The sequence below is a fragment of the Phaenicophaeus curvirostris genome, chromosome Z, assembly GCF_032191515.1.
Source record: "Phaenicophaeus curvirostris isolate KB17595 chromosome Z, BPBGC_Pcur_1.0, whole genome shotgun sequence".
In the NCBI taxonomy this organism is placed as follows: domain Eukaryota; kingdom Metazoa; phylum Chordata; class Aves; order Cuculiformes; family Cuculidae; genus Phaenicophaeus; species Phaenicophaeus curvirostris.
This window is the reverse complement of record NC_091431.1, coordinates 17,096,542-17,121,154: the sequence shown is the minus strand read 5'-3', so window position 1 is coordinate 17,121,154 and position 24,613 is coordinate 17,096,542. Positions and strand designations below refer to the sequence as shown.

At 39.7% G+C, this 24,613-nt stretch overlaps 1 protein-coding gene across 3 annotated transcripts in view; it reads right to left on the bottom strand.

The window, feature by feature from the left end:
- Nucleotides 1-24,613, bottom strand: part of ARB2A (ARB2 cotranscriptional regulator A) — a 317,755-nt gene that overhangs the window by 70,353 nt on the left and 222,789 nt on the right. For all 3 annotated transcript variants that reach the window (XM_069881093.1, XM_069881095.1, XM_069881092.1), the window contains 2 exons: nt 13,807-13,923; nt 10,435-10,519 (listed from right to left, as the gene is read on the bottom strand). In XM_069881093.1, coding sequence (XP_069737194.1) covers nt 10,435-10,519; nt 13,807-13,923 — 202 coding nt within the window. The remainder of the gene's footprint in view (nt 1-10,434; nt 10,520-13,806; nt 13,924-24,613) is intronic.

The following is a 24,613-nucleotide window of genomic DNA, read 5'->3' as shown; positions in this document are numbered from 1 at the left end:
GAGATGCTGGACAAGGTCCTCCTAAACTGATGGTGATGAAAGTACAGGGATAAATGGGTCAAACACGACCACTGGCTGATGAAATGGGAGAAAATCAGGTGCTGAAGATTTGAAGTCTGTGCATTGTATGAGTGAGAAGCATACAGGTCTGTTTCAAAGAAAAGATGTTGAAAGACTAGAGACACCACTGAAAAACGCATAGAAGCATTTGAAACCTGGAGCAATTAACTTGCAGTGAGACTTAAAGAACTCAATCTATTCCATTTCTCAAAAGAAAATTGAGTGTTGACTTGATTCCAGTACCTAATTCACACGGAGAAAAAGCAAATGTACTAAATGGCTCTTTAACTTTGTAGAAAAAGGCACAGCAAGAACTAATGGCTGGAACATGAAGCCAGACAAAGCCAAACCAGAAACAAGCCACTCCTCTTAATAGTTTGAGAAATTATAAAGGGGAGGAAGCAATGGTCTTCTTATCTCTTGAATTCTTTCAGCCAATGCTGAATGAGTCCCTGGAAGAAATACTTTAACCAAATACAAGTTATAAATTTAAGCATAACAATATCTGGTCAAAAGTTAAAGGCATATATAACTGGAAAATAAAGGAATCTAAATATCTTTCCTGGCCTCAACTGTACAGATTTCAGAAAAAGATCAAAAGTTTTCAACTGAAAGGGAACGTTTTGAAGAATTCCATGAAGTCTAAATCGAAATTTTGATTTTAACAAAAAACGCAAGTTGAAATGTAAACGATCTTTTGGATGCTATGTCCAGGCAAACAGACTTTTTTTCCTTTTGAATTTTGGATTACATCTCTCAAGGAATACCTCCTTGGAGGTGCTGAGCTCTAGCAGAAATACAGCTTTTACGATTACATTGATGTACCAGATGCCATTCCTATAGAAATTCTGGCTTCATAGAGCTACTGAGGATGAAACATAGAAAATGCTTTCAAAAAATACTAACAGTAATGTGGATGCATCTTGGAATACAAAGATTAATACTGAAGCTCAATCCAACAAAGTATTTAATGAAAACTTATAAAGATTCATATAATCAGTTTTACTATTGCTGTACTGGTGCCTGCAGCTATTTCAGAGGGGTTGAAATGAGAAAGGACTATGGTCTTCCATTCCTCTCTATAGAAGACATTCTTCACCCAGCCTTTAATCCACTTTTTAAGTAATGAAGAGCCAGGTGTATTCACTGATGTAGCTTTGCCTATGTGCATTGAGAGGCTGGGAAGGCATTGGGTTAAAAAAGGTGTTGATGAATCACAGAATAAGGAAAGCTTTTTCTGCCATCACAAAAATCATCACTAGGCGGAAAAATATCTATTTCTGCTAGGGCGTACTCTGAAATGCCCTGGAGGAAAAAGTCAGTTTAGTCCCACCTTTCCAGAGTCATAGAATCACAGAATCATGGAATCATTTAGGTTGGAAAAGACCTTTAAGGTCATTGAGTTCAACCATAAACCTAACACTGCCAAGTCCATCACTAAAGCATGCCACATCTACGCATCTTTTAAATCCTTCCAGGGATGGTGACTCCACTACTTCCTGGGGCAGCTGATTTCAATTCTTGGCAGCCCCTTAGGTGAAAATTCTTTCCTAAGATCCAGGCTAAACCTTCTCTGGTGCAACTTGAGGTCATTTCCTCTCGTCCTGTCACTTGTTACTTGGAAGATGAGAACAACACCCACCTCACAATAACGTTTTTCAGGTAGTTGTAGAGAGTGATGAGGTCTCCCTTCAGCCTCATTTTCTTCAGACTAAACAGCCCCAGGTCCCTTAGCTTTTTGTCACAGGACTCATGATCCAGATCCTTTGTCCTCACTTCCTTATGAATAATTTTCATGAGGCCAGAAGACTTAGCATCAATTGTTCTAGTTTTTTTCCCTTCAACAGACAAAATTACTGTGGACTGAATTAATACTAGATTTGGGGTTTTATTTAGCAATAACTTAATTATACTTAAATTCTCTTCAAAGTGTCAGTCTGAGCTGTCACTTGAATATCTGTGGTAAAGTTGCATCTGCCTATTCAAAACATGAATGTATTCATTATCTGTTGTCTTGATGTTGTGCCTGTAAGTGCTGTAGGGAATCCCAGCACAAGCATTTCAACAACACAGCCATGAAGAGGATTGGCTAAGCATCACTTATTCTTGTTGCCATCTGCCCAGACCAAGATGAAGCACGAGCACAGAACAAAAAGTCCCTTAACTCAAGAGTTTGCAATCACACACTAGAGTAAGACTTCAACCAATGTGAGGACAGATATGGATATACCAAGAACTAAAGAGACAGCATAAAGTGGTATTGGTAACAGTAGTCATGGCAGTCAAACCATTGTCAAACTCTTTGTAGGAAATATCTAGCTGTAATAATTAACATTATTCATTATTAGCATACAGACAGCCTTGGGGACTCTGAGGAAAGCATACCTCCCTCTAAGTAGTTCACTATACTCTAAAAATGCACAATCATAAATAGAAATGTTTGAGCACAAGAATAACTTCTGATGAAATAATTTCTCTACTATCAGTAGTGTCTCAAATACATGTAACTGTGTTGTAGAATGGTAGACAAATATGAGTGTTTAGTCCTAAAAATAACAGCACCAGTGGTATAACAGGTAACTGGTCATATAAGAAGTCATAAAGATGGATTATAAAAATGAAATTCTAATAAAATGAAACTCTATGACTGCAGACACAGCTGGTAATTTAAGCCAACATTTAGAAACTCTCAATTTCATATTTACTTTTGAGGATCTGGTGTTCTGGAACAGAATCTGCAATATCATTCAACAAGTCCTTATAGATTTTGTCTTTTACAAAGTACTACTACTCAAAACGCAACATAGGAGCTCTCATCCAACTAGGTATTACACATGAAACAAAAAGCTGCCTGCAACACCTGAGGCTGAGAAGGACTCTAAAAGCAGAGAGCCTTTGAAGAGTCAGGAGTAGGGAAAAAGCTACTTACTTCTGTGCTAAGAAGACATTAGTCAAAGTTGGACTTAGTGCAGCAGCTGCCAGAGCTGCAGCTAACACAGGCTGATGCTTCGAAGTTTGATTTCCACTTTCCTGACAATGGACAGCAGCAGAAATGGAAGTGCAGGACCAGCACTTGCAGGACGCTGACACAGGGCTATGAAGCAACCGCCACATTGCAGATTCCTGCATTTCTCCATTTGTGCCATTAGCGTTGCAAATACCTTATAACAAATTAATGTGCAGCCAAGCACGGGAGCCTGACACCTTGACAAAATGCTGTGGCGTTTAATCTTTTCTCCGAAGCGAAAAGCTTTTATTGACAGAACTACATGCACGTGAAGACATAAAATGTAAAGAGGTTTACAGTAAACACTGATTACTGTAATCTTAATCCCCATGAATGACTGGAGAATGCAAAAATAACATTTTTTTAGCAAAAATGTATAAGTTGCCTAATCTGCCTCATTGTTAAATGTGTGTAGTTTTCTACTTATATTATTGCATTTATTGGACACTTACTCAATGTCACAGAATACTGATGTCAGAAGACAGACCAGAACAGTCTTTACTGAATGGATTATAGAATGAAAAACAAGCAGCATTGGTAAATTGGCCTAAAACCCACTAAGGGGATGAGCCAGGTATTGTCTAAGTGCTTGATACAGTTAATGTTGTTTCTGCCTTGTTTGAGCAAGACACATACATGTGTAAGAGCGGCAGAGTAGCATGGTACAAGCAACGCTGAGGGAAAAAAGGCAGGGGGAAATAAGTTGGTCCTTCCTTACGGCTGTCAAAAGCCTGAGTCATGCAATTACCTCTGTGCACAGACCCTGCAGTGCTGTGGAGCCCATTTAACCTCACTGGAGATCCTCCTGTTTGAATCCCACGATCTGCTCAGCATGGGGTGCATCTGCAGCTACATGAGGCTTTTCTATGGAAATACACAACTGAATCCTTAGAACAGTGGGTGGAAGTTGCCTGTTAGGCACAGCCACCACAAACTACCACCTCTGTAATCTAAACAGGTAATTCCTAGTTTCCCTGGTATCAACACAAGCTTTGCAACAAGAGCTTTATCTGATGAGTCGGTGCAAGCGCATGCTGGGGCGGACTGCGCACCTGCTCTTCCAGGGAAAGGCTCACTGTGTAAGTGATGCACTCGCTTTCTTGGATCAGTGCTTTTAAGCAGATCTAACAGTCCAGAATAACTTTACTTAAATTTACTGTAGCCCCATGGAAGGATTATTGATGCTATTCTATTACTTAGCACAAAGCAGCAGTCTTGAGGGGACTGTTTAGTACCATATTCTTGTCTTGATATTAAATCAAGCTATGCCAAAGACTCAAAACCAGCAGGTAACAAGCTTTTCCCTGTTTTTCAGTGAGCTCTGCAGAATCTCATCTTTCATTTGTTTTGAACTGCAAGTCTCTTATGTGCATACAGAAAAACCTCTAAAAAAAGTACGTAGTGTGTGTTTAATACATCCAGAAATGCTTTTGGCTGTGTTTTTATGGAGAAGCTCAATGGATGACAACCCTGCTCCTTGTTGGGACGAGCTCTGTCAGAAATAATCAGCAGTCCTCCTTCCTCTCTCCCAGTAAAAAGCATTTGAATTATAGAATAGTTTGGGTCAGAAGGGACTTTAAAGCCCATCCTGTTCCAACCCCCTGCCATGGGCAGGGACACCTTCCACTGTATCAAGTTGCTCAAAGCCCCATCCAACCTGGCCTTGAACACCTCTAGGGATGGGGCAGCCACAACTTCCCTGGGCAGCCTGGGCCAGCACCTCCCCACCCTCACAGGAAAACATTTCTTCCAAAAGCATTGCCCCTCATCCTGTCCCTGCATTCCCCGATCAAGAGCTCTTCTCCTGCTTTCTTGGAGCCCCTTTCAGAACTGGAAGCTGCTCTAAGGCTTCCCCAGAACCTTCTCTTCTCCAGGCTGAATGACCCCAAGTCTCTCAGCCTGGCCTTGTACGGGAGTGCTCCAGCCCTCAGATCTTCTTCCTGGACTCCTCTGGATTCACTCCAACAGTTCCACATCCTTCCTTTGCTGAGGACTCCAGAACTGAACTCAGGGCTCCAGGTGAGGTCTCAGCAGAGCAGAGTGGAGGGGCATATTCCCCTCCTTTGCCCTGCTTGTCCCATGGCTTTGGATGAAGCCCAGGACATGGTTGGTTTCTGGGATGTGAGCACACTTCGCTGGCTCATGTTGAGCTTCTCATTCACCAGCACCCCAAGTCCTTCTCCTAAGGGCTGCTCTCAATCCATTCTCCACTCAGCCTGTATCTGTGCTTGAGACTACCCCAACCCCAGTGCAGGACCCTGCACTTGGCTTTGTCAAACTTTGTGAGGTTCACGCAGGCCCACCTCTCAAGCCTCCCAAGGTCTCTCTGGATGACAAAAGCCTTTTAAAAGGCAAAGCAGGGAAACAATGACTTTCTGAACCTCTCTGTAATGTGAAGGATCTCCTTTTGGTGCTGACATCAGCAAAGCCAACTATCTTACCTGAACGTGGACAACGACCACTATCTCTACTCCATAGTCACTCAAACATGGATTTACACCTTACACAGCCATCCAACACACCACATGGTTATGGCATAACCCTATGGGGGAAGTTAGGGCAACTATAGCATTAAAAAGCCACAGCCTTACGTGATTATTAATTACCATGACCATGGTTTCTTTATTGACGTGCATTGGAGCTTATGGGTGTCTGGATAAAGTCCTGGACAACTGGCTCCAGGTGGCTGTTCTTGAGCTGGAGTTGGACCAGATGACCCCCAGAGGTCCCTTCACACCTCAATCATTCTATGAAGCCATTTTTTCCTTTCTATTTATTTATCTGTATAAAACCCAAACACCTGCAGTAGCCTGTTAAAAATTATATTAATAACCTTTTCTGAATTCAGAGTGAAAAAAAAAAAGTAGTTGTGCTTGGCTTGCCTAAATGAAAGGAAATGCTTTACATACCATACAAAACTGGACTAAATGGGAATACTACCTGAGGTTCTAGTCAGGGTACTATTCAGATCCCCATCAGTATGGGTCATACCTGTCCCCTAAAACTAAGAGCTTGCTTTAATTCCACCAGTCTGACACCACTTTATTCAGCTACAAGAATTAATTCTTGCACTTTCTTCCTTATTACAGAGACATATATTCAAGTCTAGGCTCCTCTGTGAATAGAGCTTTTCTTGATTACTGTCAATGTTTCATTCCATTGTGTCATCTTGTTTGTCTTTTGATGTTATAATTCCCTTATTTTACAATGTTTTAACTACATTGGCTGCAAACCATTAAAGAATAACTAGTGATTTTGGGGGTCAACTAAAAGGTTTTAAAAGGATTTGATTAGGCAATTCATTTTACTAATGTTACAATAACTTCTTTTTATTTGATTATGTAAATGAATGTTGGTGCATATCCACTTTGGCAAAATACTGAAAAGTTCCATCTTCTCTCCTAAATAAAAGGCTTTCACTGGTAGAAACATGAGCTAAGGAATGTATCTTATCGAAACACTTAGGTGCTTCCCATGAGGCATTCCAAAATACTTGTATTCAGCAACGAAGGCCATATTTACTTGGCAAAATTTACTACAGTGCTTTCCCTGGGATAATGTTCAAGCCACTATCCTGAAATCAGATTAATGTAATTCCTGAACAGCAACAGAGATGGACGCAGATCCATGGATATGCTTTCGCCTATCTTCACTTCCAGCTGTTACCACCCAGCAGCTGCTTCAGTAGGATGCTTTCTCAAAGGCATGTGAACTCCCTGGTCTAGAACCAGAAGAAATATTTTAAGGTCTGAGAGAGACATGAAGTGAACTGCAGCTGTGGTCGGCAGTAACATGATACAACCTACCATTAAAACTCAACCTCCATCCCACTGTCTGTATCAAACTACAAGCTGACCTCCAATCTCCTGACCAGTAATATTCCCCCCCAAATACATTTTACGTGATGATCTTTAATGCATGCTTTTAAAGTGTTCATCTTTCTCCACTCTACATTTACTTATGTCTTAGATAGGAAATAGATCTATCTCCTCTGAGACAGAAGAGAGGTCTTCTGGTTTGACTCCATTAGGAAGGTGGATTAAGACTGAGGCAGAAGATGACCTCAGGTCTAACAGAGGTCCTCAAGGAGGGCTGAAAATAAAGAGGGGAAGAGATGATTTTTTTAATGTGGACTGAAGGCTGCAGGGTAGTGATTTTAATCTGAAAGGGGGGAGATTTAGATTAGATTATTAGGAAAAACTTTTTTCCTGTGAGAGTGGTGAGGCACTGGCCCAGTTTGCACAGAGAAGTTGTGGCTGCCCCATCCCTGGAGGTGTTCAAGGCAAGGTTAGATGGAGCTTGGAGCAACTTGATCGAGTGGGAGGTACCCCTGCCCACGGTAGGCAGGTTGGAATGATGGGCTTTGAGGTCCCTTACAACCCAAACCGTTCCATGTTTCCATGATTCTATGAGTTTGTGATTCTATAAGTTTGTGATTCTATGATGACTGACAGAGGGCTTCTTCAGGCTACTGAGGTGACAGTACCGTAACTGAAGATCTCACCTTACAGTGGTCCAAAGTTGGAAACCAGAAAGGGCTGTGAGCCAGAAAAGGAGCAGAGAGGAACGATGATGGACAGCCCTGCCTGATAGAATATGAATGACAGAGGAAGAGTGTTGGACTCTTTTCTAATAAGGAAGAATGCCTGGTCTTGTTGGGAAAATATGGGAGGGTAGGAAGATGGGTAGTGTTGGACAGATAGCCTCAACAGGAGCTCCAGGTCTGATGGAAGACATTTAAGCTGGGAAATATGTCTCTGAACACAGCATGGGAGGCTTTTTAGGATTACATTCAGCACACAGGATAACCATATGAAATGGGAAATTTTAGTGGACAATCCCTTCAGTGTGATGATAACCGGTGATGATAAACTATGACACTAGCATGCAACCAAATCCCTGAGACATGGAGGAAAGACCACAAAGAGGAGGCCTTCACAATACCTCATCACTTGCCACAATTGACAGAGAATGGATTTATTATGGCTTGCTTTTTCTGTACTCTTGATGTTCTCACACCCACGTTTAATTATTAAAGTGTCTTCATCCATTTTTGTAACTGTGTAAGACATGAATGAATTATGTCAAACATTTTAATAACTTAATAATTCCCTAATCAAAAGCTTGAATGACTCTATCTGGAAATACAAGTTGTTTTTCCAGTTTGATGGCCATTTATTTCTCTCTAGTGATTTTTAAGGGGAATGCAAGCAAGAGACTGTAATATAACCAGCAGAAAAGAGAAGAGAATCTTCCTTCTGCAAAAGGCTTACTTTAAAAAAAAATCTCATTTCTCTGATTGCTCTTACTGTCGTTCACTGAAATACCAAGGGCAATGCTGCCAGTATTTGAGTGTGGGCTGTTCCAGTACTGCAATTCTCAGGAAATGAGTGAAATAAAACCTCTCACATTAAATACTAATGCTCCTACATCCAGTAGCATTTCATAAATTTATTACAGATTACCCTAATGCAGGCTTATGCGATTGCTCATGCAGACACACTGTAGGAATTATTGACTTGTTCCTCTGTAAATGTCTTACAGTTGTCCATATAATATGTGAATACAAGAAATATAAGCAAAAACATATGAGCAAATTGATAATCCAGCAGTAGTCACATAAAGCTGCACTATTTTAAACTCTCCTTATGTTATAAAGAACCAAGCTGGAAATAGTTAGCTTCCATTTAAGTCATTGTCCAAAATCTCTGACAAGAAGTTCTAAAACATCATTACTCTCAATTTAGTGGCATTATATGTACATATGAAATACAAATAGCAAAGTTTCACAACTCTCAGTGGCTGAAATTTAAATTAATTCTCCTACCAAAAACTTCAGTGTAGCTGGGAGTTCATTAAGGGGAGTATAAGTACTATACTTGATTTGACCCATCCTCAACAGAAATGTAAAATTACGATGTATTCACACCTATATTAAAGTACCAGTCTGTTTTTTATATAACGCTTAGCATTTCTTTTATAGAAAACCCTTTACATTATTTACATAGGATGAATACGAAGAAAGAGAAGCTCAGATGGTGGGGTTTCAGTACTGGCAAGCACACTGTAAATGCTGTCTGGTTGCCACTCCAGCCCTTATTTACCTGACTGAAATGACCTCTATAACATGCACTCCTGCACAACAGCAATGCAGATGTCAGAGACTGAAAGTTAATACTATTCTAAAGAATTCTGCTGTTGAATCGTATTTTTCTTTTAAACTGCAGCACTCCTCCCTAAAGGAGCAAAAAGTTGGTAAATGAATGTTGAACATATGAAAATCTTAGTAATAGTTCATTTCCCTAAGTAACTAAAGGGCAACATCAATTCTATTGCACTGTGCCTGTACAGAGCTGATTATCTGCGTGCTTAGATCCCAAACCACAGCAGAAATGTGATTATAGGTTTCTGGTCATTGTGAGCTCTCAAACAAAATACCTCTAAATTTTTGCAAGGCTCTAAAATATCCCACAGTAAACCAGATTTCATCTGCTGGGTTAGGTCTCATTAACAACCTCACAAATCCAGACAGATATGAATCTCTAACTTGTCAAACGAACAACTGTGTCTCACAGAGCAAGGTCAAACACTGTTCTAGCTTTTAAATTAATATTGTATAGGCTTTGTCTTCCTTTGAACCTGATTTTACATTCTGCAGAAATACGCTACCTATGGCTTTTAGGAAATCTGATAATCAAACATGAAAGTTGAGTAACAGCTTTATGTATTTTAGATAACTTTCTAACAAAGATTTGAGATTTTCCTGTTACATTGACAACTGCATCTACTTCCTGGAATTGTTACACATTAACAAAACTCTCTGTGTATTATTTCATGTGCTCCTTACGATTTACGATTCATGATTCATTAATGAAAGAGCATAGCTGAATATTTCCAAAATAACTGAAATCAAGATTCTTGGACAGTGTAAATAATTTGCTACATAAACCAGACTTTTGTTGATCAGGATTCAGGAAAGTGTCTTTTTTCACTTAGCTGTACCTTCCATCAATGTACTTCTTGACTACATAAAGTTAGATATTTATTCAATAGTACAATTCCCCTTTTTCATCATTGCTATTATTTTTCTTGACTCCTGCCTATAATGCCACCAATTACCTAAAGCCAAAGAGAAAAGAAGACAAAAATAGTATAAATTACAAGCAGGCAAGAGAACTTAAATCCCACACAAAGCAAAGGAGGAAAAATTAACAATGGGCTGTGTAAAATATTGGCAGCCATATGCTTTCAACCAGCTGTTGCTGCAGAAGGGTTAAAATGCATTCAGAACCAAATGCATTTGGAAATAAACAAGCTGCTCTCAGCATAAACAAGTATAGCAGCTCCCTGCAAACAAACTGACATACCTGCAGAGACGCGGGGGCAGTCGGGCAGCATGGACTCCACAGAAGTGTCCAGGGGCTCGGAGCTGGACACCCAGTTGCAGCAGTTCTGTAAAAGCAGGCAGTTAATTTGTAGGTAGGCCAAAAACTCAGAGAAAACATAAATACAGACTTTGTAAGTAAGGACAATGTTCAGATCAAAATATTCAAATTAATGTACACAGCAGTCCCAAAAGAGACAGGAAGGTAAACTGCACTAACTTATTCACACTAAGTTGTGACGAAATATTGTTATTCACTCTGAATAAGCAAAAACATCAAGACTATAATTCAGGAGGTTTGCAATGCTTTTAAGTAGCATGTCGTCAAGAGCTTCTTTGAGTGCCCGTGGACTAAAGTAGGTGCTTGGACCAGCCAGTGCCTGAATTACCCACTGCAGATTTAAAGCTTTCCCATTCTATCGTGGTTCAATAGGTGTTGACATCAACACTGAGCTGCTCGGTTGCCAACATTAAGAAATCAGAATTTTTTAGGGTGTTTTGATGGAGTGCACGGTGGAAAGAATGGTTGTGCAGTTGCAAAACAACAGATTATAACAGAATGAAAGCCATTAAGACAGCAGATGAATATTTAAATAACCGAAAATATAGCTGAGATGAACTGGACATATCCATTTAAAAAGGCAAATACTGGTCTTCAGGGAATTATGTTCAGGAAGTATCTACATTTACCTTTCATTCCCAAACCTCTGAGTAGGGTAAATTTACCATGAAGTTTTAAAAGGTTTTGCTCCAAGTGCTATCTATTCAAAGAAGTCTATGAATTAAAGTACTAAATAACACACATTTAATAAAATACGCTGCAAATAAACAAAATTTACTGAACTAAAGATTTAATTATAAAGCAACTACATTTTCAGCGGGATCACCAGCTGAACTATGAGATCTACGCGGCTTCCCTTATCACAAATCTGAGTTTTCTCTTTCTGAAAACTTGATTAACCTCATTAAGGGAAAAAGAAAAAAAAACCCACAGAACTTTTTGGAAAGACCCAATGAAATTTCAGACAGATTTCTAAAAAATCATCCCATCAATCATGATTGTAAAAATGGACGATTGCTATTCTGGTAAACAAGCATGTATTGTGTATTTGTAGATGTTTGCTGCCCTAGTTGTGCACCATGGAGTCCGTCCTCACTGTGGAAAGATCCTTGACTGGTAGATCAAGTGTCTTATTGTATTTCCTTAATTCATTCTGTCTGGAAGAAGATGTCAGCTGTGTTGCAGTGAGGAGAGAATTTCAAAGGCTTCAGTCCCCACCAATAAAGGGCGAGGAATGGCTTTTGAATAGATTTGTCAAGGCAACCCTACTGTTCTGGGACCAGGGAGAGCAGGAACAACATAAAGGAAGGGTTGCTGTATGAGATTAGAAAGTGAAGTTCACAAAGCATGGCAGATTTTTGTAAGAAACAGTAGATCAATGAAACTATTGAACTAGATGGAAAAAAAAAAAGAAAACAAACACTCTACCCAGTAATGTAGCATTTTTAGTAAAAAATGGTTAAAATGGAAGCATTTCACAAAGGCTTTAAGGTTTAAAGTAGTAAAGCATTATACATCTTACAATTTGCATGTATAATTTTAATTAACAGCTGAATGTGAAATTGCAAATGTAAGATGGTAGAAATTATAAAAGAAGTAGAATTTTTATGAAGCATTACATTCATTTGAAATAAGTAAAATTAATATTAACTACTGATAGAACACTACATCAGAGAGCTGGAGATAATACAGAAGATTAGCACACAATTAACCAGCTTTTATATACAATGTGACACTTGCCTGTAAGAAATAAGTATTCTCGAAAGCAGTGTCAAGATATGTAAATGGATGATTTGTTTTATCATTCATCACAGCTCCTAATAAATTCAAAAATCATGACTTCTATAGGTACTAAAAATAGGCCACCAATGATACAGGAGAGATAGCTCCAATGAAGAATTACTTTTTTAACAATTCATTCTTTCAATGACAGCAATTAGCCCTACAGACAGGCAGCGATTAGGTGTATATTTTAATTATTATTCATTTTACCAGTAGCCTTAAACCTGATTAAAGTAAGAGATATCCAGGTGATATGCTAGTCTTAATACCACTCAGCCACACTTCACATATGTAAAATTCTTCTTTCTTATAGGAGATTTTCAATGCTAATGTAAGTTATGACACTCCATCCACTTTTTAGGCCATTAATCATTTAACTTATTCTTTAAGATCTACTTTCTGCAAATGAAATTAAAGGTAACGCACTAGTCTTATTCAGACTAAATGCTTAAAGAAAAATGGAGTTGTCAGATTCAAATTACAGGATTTAAAATTTCAGTTTTACTACATAACATATATTTTAAGGTTTTGATTTCCCATAAAGAAAATGGGGATTTTTCTGACAGAGCCTGTAGGGGTTACCATTCTTTATATTTTTAACATTTAAGTCAGAGCTGTCAGGCTGCATCCCAGGTGATTCTCAATTCCCATCAGTCATGGCCTATAAAACTGTAAGGTTAAGTCAGGAATAGGCAGTCTATACAGAAAATTGCACTAAATTCATGGGAAAAAGTCAAATCTAAAAAAAAGTGCAGGATGCAATTATTTTAAATTTGCTATGTGCAACTATTGTTTTAGCGTTCTGCGACAGCAATGTAGAAAACACAGACATAAGCCTGATCCAGCAAGGAAAAGACTCATAAATGGAAGTTTAGTTGGTCTTGCTTTAAAAAATATGATTTTTAAAACCTGAGCTACTCCATACATAAGTATTAAAAGAATAATGAATGTTCCTTCACCCAAGGGTGGAACTTGGTGATACTGGCCATGAACCATCACCAGTTCGCCTTGGACCAGTGAGTTGTTGGTAACTGTACAGTTGTACTTTTCATTAGAAAACTTCAGAGCACTTCAGGAGTAATTACACCTCACAAAACTGCTGAGAGAACAGATTTTTTTGCCAGTTGTGAGAATCATCAAACTGAGTCATGAAGAGCTTAGAGGTGCTTTTCCACCATCAGCAGGTCAAGCCAGGAATGCTGGGTGCACTCAGGACTTTGCTCCAGATACCCGGCAACACATGGGCTGCTTTGGAATATGTCTCTATATTGCTGTGCAGCAGGCAGAAAAACTGAACTTGGTTCTTATTATTTTCACTGCTAACTTTGAAGTTCAGAAATGGCTTTAATCTCAGTTATTTTAGGGGCTGGTATGGGCATACAATTTCAACAGTCCTGTAACGCGATGTCTTTCATACCCTAAAGAAACAGAAGAGGTCAGCAGATAAAGACGTGTTTATAGAGCTATATACAGACGTATATACCCCAGCTCTTTAAAAAAACGCAGCCTCACCTCTCGCATCCACTCTCGAATAGTTTTCCCAGCTTCTTGGTGCCACACATTGTGAACAGAGTCTGTCAACGCCACAGCAGTTACCTTATTCTTTACTTCTGCCTCTCGTTGGATCATCTGTTAAAAAATATTGGCTTAAAGTTCTTTCTTTCTATTGAATAAAGTCTGCTTAGTCACAGATAATGATCTTAAATTAAAAAAAGGAAAGAGCAATACAAGTTCAATACTTGACTTCACTTGTTTTAAAGTTTATACAAATCCTAACAGCTCCAGAAACACAGAAAGACCTAATATTTTTGATAAAAGAAATAATACTAACTTTTAACTGACTGAACTATTCAGTCCTATTATTTTCCATGTGGCTTGACAATTCTAGGATTAAAGGTATCATAGTGAAAAAATGGAAGATTCCCTGAGGACACCTTTTACAGGCTTCTCCAAGTTCCTATTTCTGTGCTTCAGGGAAGCTGGTACCTGTGGTTCACTGTAAGCTACTCATGACTATCATCTACTAATTTTCAGTAGATTGCTGTAGTTTTTCTGATGTACAATCTTACTTTGACTTGTATGGGGTTTTTTTTTCTTCTCTTTTTCTATCCAATTTAGCTACCTTGCACTCCCACCATGGTACCCGAATTCTTTGTGGTCTCTCTTACACATATCCTTACCCAGCTAATGCCGGAGCCTCTCAACATTTTTAGGATATTAAAGAGCCTCTGTTGTTGCAAATGACAGTACAACTAAATAATATTAATTCTAAAACCAATTAAATGATTGCTGCAAATAACATGAGTGAACTGACAAAGATGCATTGGAATTCAGCACTGCACTGCAAGATAAAAGAGACTGGGAAAGAATAGTTTGATATCAAAGAGAGACAAAAAGGTTTTAATCTCCTGACACGAGTGACCCTAATTTGTAACACTGGATCAAAGAAAGTATAATGAATTATTCTTATAAAACCAGCATTTTGCAACTAGTATCTTTGTCATCATGTATGCTGCACTAGAGTTGATTTTTTTTTCCAGCTTCCTTTTGTATAAATGGCAACACACACAACATTTCTAAAACCAGGCATTCTTTGTTCTTGCTCTGGTAACTGCTTATCAGCATACAGGCTGCACCTCCAAACCCACTGATTTGAAAGAGACTTCTGCATTGGGGATGTGAATTATTCTTTGCATTAGAAACTTCAAAATAAACACCTTGATTCAGATTTGTGAAGCATAACACCATTTATCCACACCTTATGCAAACTGTTGGGTCCAAAGGAGGGCTACAAAGATGATCTGAGAGTAGGAGCACTATAAGGACAGGCTGAGAGAGATGGGGTTGTTCAGCCTGGAGAAGAGCATGCTCTGGGGAGCATTCTAAAATCAAGTGCCCACCTTCCTGAGTACTCTGTCTTTGTTAATGTCAGTACTAGATGACTCAGGAATTCAGCTGAGCTTTGGACAGCTTAGGCAAGTGCGTGTGGAGAACCGCTTCAGAGTAACCTTTCTTCATGTGAAGCCTTTCCACACCTACCTCTTTCTTCACCATTTATCCTCCTGTAGGGCCCATTTAATATATAGAATTTTTGGAGGATGGGACATATGAGTTACGTTTGGGGGTACAAATCCACATATTTAGGACAAAACAGCATCTATTTTAGGAGGGTGAGCTTCTTTCAGCTGTTACAGAATACTGACATTTTCAGCCAAACACCTGATACCAAGCACTAAATTTCACTGTAAATATAAAGATGCCAAAAATCCCTCAATTATAAAACTGTACATAAGAATAGTGAAGCCCTCAGGATGTTCTTCAGGCCATTGCAGGAACCACCAGTGATTCTACTAAACTAAAGATGAAACCCCTGAGCACCAGAGGAAGGTGGGGCCACGAAACAAAGGTTTTTATTGATGCTGCAACACCTCTTCTCAAACCTTCATGGACATCACAAGCACCCATAAATGCTTTACCTTAAAGTACTGAGTCACTCAGACCTTAGAACAGCTTGGTTCACCAGAAGTTAAGACTCATAAATATTGCATCTGCAATATTCTATTCTATTCTATTCTATTCTATTCTATTCTATTCTATTCTATTCTATTCTATTCTATTCTATTCTATTCTATTCTATTCTATTCTATTCTATTCTATTCTATTCTATTCTATTCTATTCTATTCTATTCTATTCTACGCAGCTCAACTTAATTGAACTCAACTCCACTCCACGCCACTCAACTCCACTCCACGCCACTCAACTCAACTCAACTCAACTCAACTCAACTCAACTCAACTCTATTCCACTAAGCTCTTTACAATTAAACCAGGCCCCAAATGTGGTTCAGATCTGCTGAACATCTGTAAATACTGGTTTTTAGACTGCAGCTTTATCATCCCCTTTATCAGGCAGAGCTATGTGTATGAGATGATCAGCAAAGAGATGATACTTTGACTGCACAGGCAAGCCAGGGTGCTTTTGGGAGAGCTGTGGCTAGTCCTTTCTCCTAGCAGCCATCTCAAAGATCCAACTGCTTTGTCTTTACGTAACAGGTAAGGTAGCATCACCCTCCTCTTTTAAACCGACAGCATCTAGAGAAAGACCCTCTATGGAAAGATCATGGTAGGAGTTGTCAGGCGCTTCAGTTCCCAGGCTTCTCCTAAACCCATCATCATGTGCAGTGTGGCTAGAGGACAGAGGAGCCACAAGAGAGGCTTAGAAATCCTACCAGAAAAAAAAAGTTCTCTGAAAGATTTGGTATCTAAAACCAAGACCAGTAAGCCACACATGCCCAGCTTGCACTAATCTGTAAAAGTTTTAGACACACACCATAGTACTGTGTTCCTGCAGCAGTGCTGTGCATTCCAACACACATTTGGCTGCACTGCCTTGCACAAAATGCTATGATTTAAACAGGCAAAGGAGCAAAAAAAGTTGTTGTCCTTGAAGTGCATGTACCTACCAATTACTCAGAGTTATTACATGCTGGGGGAAGCTTAAAATTGTCACCAGGTCATTGTGTTCCAGCATGACTTCCTCCATGAAGGGCTGGTCTTCAGAAGCACTGCTAATGACCAGTGAGAGGAAAGAGAACATTCTGCTTTGGAAAAAGCAGCCTTTTCTCAAGCTACTGTGTCCCACATTTCTGTTTTGAAAACTAACCACCCAGTTCATCTAAATACATCACCTTTTTTCTTCCAATCACAAAATACAGAACTGCAGTGTCCTTGTCTGTTTCATAGAATCATAGAATCATGGAATGGTTCAGGTTGGCAGGAACCTTAAAACCCATCCAGTCCCACTCCTCTGTCATGGGCAGGGACACCTCCCACTTAATGAAGCTGCTCAAAGCCCCATCCAACCTGCCCTTGAACACCTCCAGGGATGAAGCAGCCACAGCTGTTCTGGGCAACCTGAGCCAGGGCTTCCCCACCCTCACAGGAAAACACTTCTCCCTAAGATATCATCTCCATCTCCCCTCTTTCAGCTTAAAACCATTCCCCCACATCCTATCCCTGCACTCCTTGACCAAGAGCCCCTTCCCATCTTTCCTGAGCTCCTGTCAGTACTGGAAGCTGCTCTAAGATCTCCTTGCAGACTTCTGTTCCCCAGGCTGAACAAGCACAACTCTCTCAGCTTGTCCTCATAAGGAAGGGTCTTCAGCCCTCGGATCATCTCTGTGGCTTCCTCTGGACTCGCTCCAACAGATCATGTCCTTCCTGTTTCTAGACCTCGCCCAGATTTGTTATTCTGATTCCCCTATGCTCATTGAAGAACTGGCAGCCACTGCTCACCATCCCTTCATACTCTTTCTTCACATGGCTCACAGTCTTTGCTTTCTAGATCATCTATGATACGGGGAATAATATGCAATACCCAACATGCTGCTGGTGGCTGCTGCTTAGCTTTGTGGATGCCTACAGAATGGTATTCACTTCACAAAGAACAGCAATGAGACCGAGGTTGACAATGTGAGGAGTTTTGGATAACTCAGCCAGATTGTTAGGGTCAGGACAAGGCTTCATGGATGAAGCAGCAAAGAGGATCTAAGGGATTAACTGAGCTTCAATTAATCAGATTTCTCTACATCCAGCCCAGAAGACACAAGTTTTGGTAAGTATCCATGCCCTTATGAGCCAACTTGGAAAGAAAACAGACAAAACCAATATATCAAGTAGAGAAAGGATCAAGGGTATAAACCTTCACTTAAACAAGGAGTCTAGTGTGTCCATCTTTAAGTGACACAGAAATGTCACAACATGGCATGTCACATCCACGACACAGCTTCTAGCATAACAGCTCAAGTTCTCTGCTACAAGAAGGCATTAACTGATAATAATAACCAAGGAGAATGGATCCAGGTGATGATCAAGCAGCAGACCCATATTTTATAGCACACGACTCTCGTCAAACGAAAGCATCAGTGTGCTAAAAGGAAGCTCAAAAGTCTGATCCTGAAAACATGAAAATCCATTAATATCCCAGCTAGACTCCAGGTAAAAGGCCTATGTAAATAACTGTTTGCAGCGCTGATCCCATACCCTGTATAACTATTCTAACAAATTAAAAATGGTTAAAAATTCAAATGTTTGAGAAAGGTAAAAGGATGTTAAAACAGGCCTCTTTTATTTTTATGGAGTTGGACAATCAAATCGACCTCATCACTTCATATTTGTGGTATACTTACTCAACTGAGTTGCGTGTAATTAGGAATGAGGAAAAATAGATTGAAAAAGAAAAAAAATGCCCCCAAATTTTACTTTTTCTTGAACTTTTGAAAAGAAATTTCATCAACTTCCCCTGCTTTCTATTGAAATTTCAGGTGTGGCGTGGTGCTTACATGGTACATGCTGGGCTTGAATGGTCATGTCTACAATAAACATTTGGCTTGGGGCAATATGATTTTGACACAAGTCCCCCATTGTCTCCAGCTGCCTTGTACTGGTTTGGGTTTCTATGAGGTTTTGGCTTGTGCAAACTCTGAATTCTCAATTCAGAGAAAACTGAATTGCAAGCCCCTGTCCAAATGTCCCAAATGATTTCCAGAAGTGAAATGAATTTCCATTAGAAATTCTGGTTGATTAAAATGGCATCAGCTGGATCCTGAAATATTTGTAAAAGCAGAGGTAGATAGGAAGAGAGAGGTGATCATGTGCCAGAAATGGTGTGTGAGAGGGCAAATTTTACTTAGCAGTTTTGGAAGGATGTGTCATTTTTTCTTGATAGCCACATGATTTCCTCGGAATTTGGTATATGTCTACAGTCATTCAAGATGACCTTTGACTCTCCTTTCACCCAGAATCAGACAGAGAATTGGTCTGTCTGAGTGGTAGCGCTTCAGCCTTTCCTCCACTGAGAAGTCATAGAATCATTAAGATCGGAAAAGACCTCTAAGCTCATCCAGTCCAAACACCAGCCCAACACCACAGTGCCTACTAAACCATGCCCCAAGTGACATGTCTACACAATTTTTGAACCCCTCCAGGGACAAGGACTTCACCCCTGCACAGGGCAGCCACTGCCAGTGCTTCACCACTCTGTCAGTAAAGAAAGTTTTCCTTTTCCAAACATCCTGTGGCACAACTTGAGGTCATTTCTTCTCATCCTATCACTTGTCACTTGCGAGAAGCGACCAGCACCCACCTCACTCCAGCTTCCTTTCAGGTTGCTGTAAAGCACGATGAGGTCTCCCCTCAGCCTCCCCTTCTCCAGACTAAATGGCCCCAGGTCCCTCAGCTGCTCCTCATAAAAAGAGAAACTCCTCTTCATGATGAAACATATAATTCTGTATGTCTGTAGTGCAAGTTTGTCAGTTTGGAATTCCCAAGACCTTTCACTGCTTCACGGACAGAATTCCTGAATTTCTGACACACTCTCAGTTTTCTGCACATCTTAAAACAGAATTACATTCTCAAGTGCTCCTGCAATATTATTTATTAGGGATTAGAATTACTGAGCAACTACACTTGAACAACACATAGCAAAAATAATAAATAATCCAAAGTTAAACTAGTTCACATTATCAATTAGTGTCAAGAATAAATTTCCCTAAATGAATTCACAGAAATGTGATAAAATCCCTGCTTACAGTAGACAAAACATCTGATAGACATCCGTTTTTAAACAGCAAAAGAAAACATCTGCAGAGATACAATCATAGAATGGCCGCAGCCAAGTACTTTGTGATACTTCATTCAAAGATCTATTGGATATTAAATCTGCAATTGTGATAGCTTTCTACAGCAATAAATCACCCTGCAACAGTAATAATAATGCATGAACATATTAGAACAGATTGCTTTAGAGCATCTGGAGTCTAGGACTTGTCACAGTTCACACAGTAATCCAATATCTACTGCAGAACTTCCACTGAAAATTTCTAGACGTACCTCACATTGGATGTACAAGTTCTTAAAATCAATCATGATTATTAAAAAATGTTTAAATCTAAAGAAATCAAGATTTAAAAAGCATAAGGGTCATATCTCTTACGAATACCTTAGTAAAAAAAACATAACAAGAAAATGTCTGTACATAACACTCTGTTGCTAATATTTTGTGAACAGTGCAAAGAAAACTCATGGTTTTCTAGTATAAAAGCCTCAGGCTTCATCTTTATGAAAACTTTAAATTTTAAAATGCAATTCTCCAGATTCTGTTGTCCCTAGTGTCTTATGATGGAGAGCTTACAGGAGAAAAGCCTTCCAGGACCTGTAATAACATGGTGAACACCAAGTTCTCAAATGTAGACATTTGTGCTAATAGTATGAGGACCATAGGTAGGAATGCTGGCTCACCTTGCTCACAAACCTCCCAACAATTTGTCTAGTATGAACAAAACATAACAGATCAGTAGAAAGGCCATCACATCGCATAAACTGGTATTGTACTGTGTGGGTAAAAATCTTTGAAAGGGTCCACTATATCTGTATGTCATTACTGGGCCTCTGACTGCAAGAAAGACATTGAGGGCTGGAGTGTAACCAGAGAAGGGAATGGCGCTGGTGAAGGGTCTGGAGAACAAGGGTTATGAGAGGTGGCTGAGGAACCTGGGGTTGCTTAGTCTGGAGAAAAGGAGCCTGAGGGGAGACCTCATAACTGTTTACAACTACCTGAAAGGAGGTTGTAGCGAGGTGGGTGCTGTTCTCTTCTCCCAGGTGACAGGCAATAGGACAAGAAGAAATGGCCTGAAGTTGCACAAGGGCATCAGAAAAAATTTCTTTACCGAATGGGTCATCGGGCACTGGAAGAGGCTGCCCAGGGGCATGGTTGAGTCCCCATCCCTTGGGGTGTTTAAAAGATGGGTAGATGTGGTGCTCAGGCATATGATTTAGTTGTGGGCAGGTATGGTTGGACCTGATGATCTCAAAGGTCTTTTCCAACCAAGTGATTCTATGATTCTATGATCTCACTCACAACAACTCAAACCAAAACAAGCTGGTGAGAGGGACGTGCTCCATGACCTGGAGCACAAAACGTTGGCCTTTAGCAGATAGTTTCCTTGCAGATCAAAAATATATGTTAGACGTGAGGGCTTGGTCAAAAGGTCAACTGATTCCTATGGCAGGGAGGTTGGAACTGGATGACCTTTAAGGCCCTTTCCAACCAAAACCATTTTCTGATTCTACAAAACAGAAGCCAACCGCTTTTTTAATGCATATTGAGATATTTCAGGGATGAAGGTTACTGGGATGTTTGCCTTTGGGCTGCTACTGCAGAGATAGTCAGGAAAGGAGACATGAAGGCCTTGGATCTACCTGGAGCCAGCTAGCCGGTTCTCCTTCCTGACAGCTGCAGTTTGCCATCCCAGAATTGGAGATGTGAGCCGGGGAAATCTCTGTGTGTCTCACTGATGGGAAAAAAGAGTTTTGAAGGGTCAATAGCTTCCACCGATCTCAACCAGTAACAGCAAGTGAAACCTGATCAGTTTAAGTGTTGAAGTTCCTATGCTGCTGACTGCAGTTGGGAGACATTGCCTTGTCTCTAATACATGAGCTCAAAAGTGGTCTGGTCCTAGGAACATGTAGCTCCATGAGGGCAAATAAATGCTGCTAGGAAGCAGCCTGAATTGCCATGTGCAGTATTTGGCACAACTGAAGAGCATCTGATACTTGAGCTGGATTGTTTAAGGGTATCTTGAGGATGTCCACTGCAGTACATGAACCTCAGGAAAATCGTGTTTCAAAAATACATGTAGTTCTGTAAACTGTATTTCATTTTGTATTCACAGTTAATTTGGACGGGGGTAGGAGAAGATGTTGCGAGCTTATGATCATGCCTAAACCTCTGGCACAGGAGAAGATCCTCTGCTGCTCCGGCTTTACTGCGTGCCTGCGTCAGCAACATCTACTTAATAGAGATGCAGGAGGTTTTCTGGCAAAGACTGCATCACCTCTCCAAATGACATAAGCTCAGCCAGCAAGAATATTCCTCCGTTAGAAAAACTACGCAAAACCTGCACTAGAGGTTTTGCTAACATAGTTATCTTGGCTGAGGTGGCAAAGGATTTTTTCAGGCTCTTAGCTCATACATCTTTGCCAGTAAAACCTTATACTGTGGGTCATAAATCTGCTTTGTCTTGGTTTGCCCAGTTTTCTGGATACCTATTTGAGTGCCATGCTTAGTTTGAAATGAAATAATAATGTAAAGTAAAATAATGTAAAAAAAATAATAAAATGAAGTTAAATAATGAAATGAAATTAAAAAAAATAATAAAAATAAAATAAAATAAAATAAAATAAAATAAAATAAAATAAAATAAAATAAAATAAAATAAAATAAAATAAAATAAAATAAAATAAAATAAAATAAAATAAAATAAAATAAAATAAAATAAAATATAATAAAATAAAAACAAACCAAAGGAATCTGTAGGTGCCGTAATCAGAACCACCTAGACCCATGACTAAAAGTTCAGAGTGCTTTAGCACCAAGAAATGTCAAGATCTCTGTGGACTAGGAATCAGAAGTGTCTCTGCTTGAAACTGGGAGGGGTCTCAAGCCTCAGACTTCCTAGCCTGGACTCAGTTTTTCACAAAGACTTTCACAGCCTTCATTGGCTCCAATCTGGGGCAAATCAGAAGCCATCAGTTTTAGCATGTTTCCTTGTTTGAATGTACACTGAGTGCCACTTTCAGCTTGATCTTGCAGCTATTAGAAACAGTTTAACATCATTTACAAGCAGTAGTTTGGGCACAGTTGACCCCTTGCAGTGGTGCACGACTGACATTTTATCAGAGGTGCCTCGTTGGGCACTGAGCACTGACTGAGACAAATCTGTGAGCAACTATTAGTAAGTTTTCAAACCCCACCAGTTTTCTTGCTGTTGACGGGAGTTGTGGGAAGCTCCAGACTAGGGAGGAGCAGGGTCTCGGGGTGCAGACAGATGATTGAGTCATGATGACTCCTCCACTTGCCGCCTGTCAGACTCGCCACGGTAGCTCGCAGCTTGCACAGGCTCCACTAAGGGATGGCAGCAGAAAGAAGCTGTGTTGTTGATGCTGCTACCAACCTCAGCCATCTGGTCCACCCATCTGAGGGATGCAACTGCTCCAGGGCAGAGACACTCATCTGCTCCCCAGTCAGGCTCCACATAGCCACTGTTTTCAGCCCTGGGGCTTTGAGCCTGGTCAAGATCTCTAGGGTTGTTATTTTGGGTGGTTTCATTTCATTTAGGAACTGGGGCTGGACAGAAATAAACCGTTCTCACACTGTGGGGGGAAAAAAGTTCTTCCTGGAGTAGTTGCTTGAGCTGAAAATCTTTTAAATTACAATGGACCAGCTCTGCTGTATCTAAACAAACAGTATGCATACAAAATAGGTCAATAAAACCACCTGTTTACCCTCAGCCTGTCTTATTGGATCACTCTTTTGCATAGTGTGGGGTGAAAACCTCTAAAAGCCTTGAACCAGAATATTCAGGTTCTTGGAATTTTATTTGCTCAAATAAAGTTAAATAAAACATAGTGATCTTAAATCTTTGTGATAACAAATTAGTTGAAATAAACTGCTCCTGAAAATCAGCGTGCAACAAAACTGTTAATACACGAGGTTGAAAATGAGATGATACAAGGGGCTGGAATTTTGTTTTGATATTTTACCATCATGAAGGTAATGGCTCATATCTAATGAAAAACATGGCCTAAAGTAAGTTATGGAAGTAATTTTCTCATGTTTTAATAAATGTGTAAATCCAGAACTCAGTCTACAAGTGAACAATCATATTACTGAAATGAATGTGAAACAATCAAGTGAATAACTGTTTTTACATGTTAAGTATCAAATACAACTGGGTAAAAAGGCATTACTTCTTTGTTGCTTGTGTCTGAATGCTGTAGGAAGACTTTTATTACTGCTTTATGCAAATCTCACACTGCTGCATTTTTCAATGAAATAGTCAGTTTCCTTACTTTTTTTTTTTATACCTAGAGAAACAGAGATGTTAAGAAGGGCAAATCCTCTATAGATTCCTGGATGCTGCCTGAACAACTACCAAGACATTATTTAAGAATTTACCCCTATTATATTGTATGTGTACACAAACATATCAGCTTGGTATTAATTTTTATTAAAAGGCCAATCTTAAAACAAACAAACAAAAAAAAAAAAAAAAGAAAATCTGAGTGTTAAGCTCAGCACCTCACAGGCAGACATGGAGTCTGACATGCCTGTTATTTAAACATAGACAGCTGGATTTCCACTCCAGCCAGAGGATAAGACAACACTAACTCTTCCTGTCCTTTGAAGCCTCAGAATCAATGCCTGCCACCTCTGAAGTAACTTGAGGAAGGAAAAGTCTCTCCACAGGCAAGGTCTCTG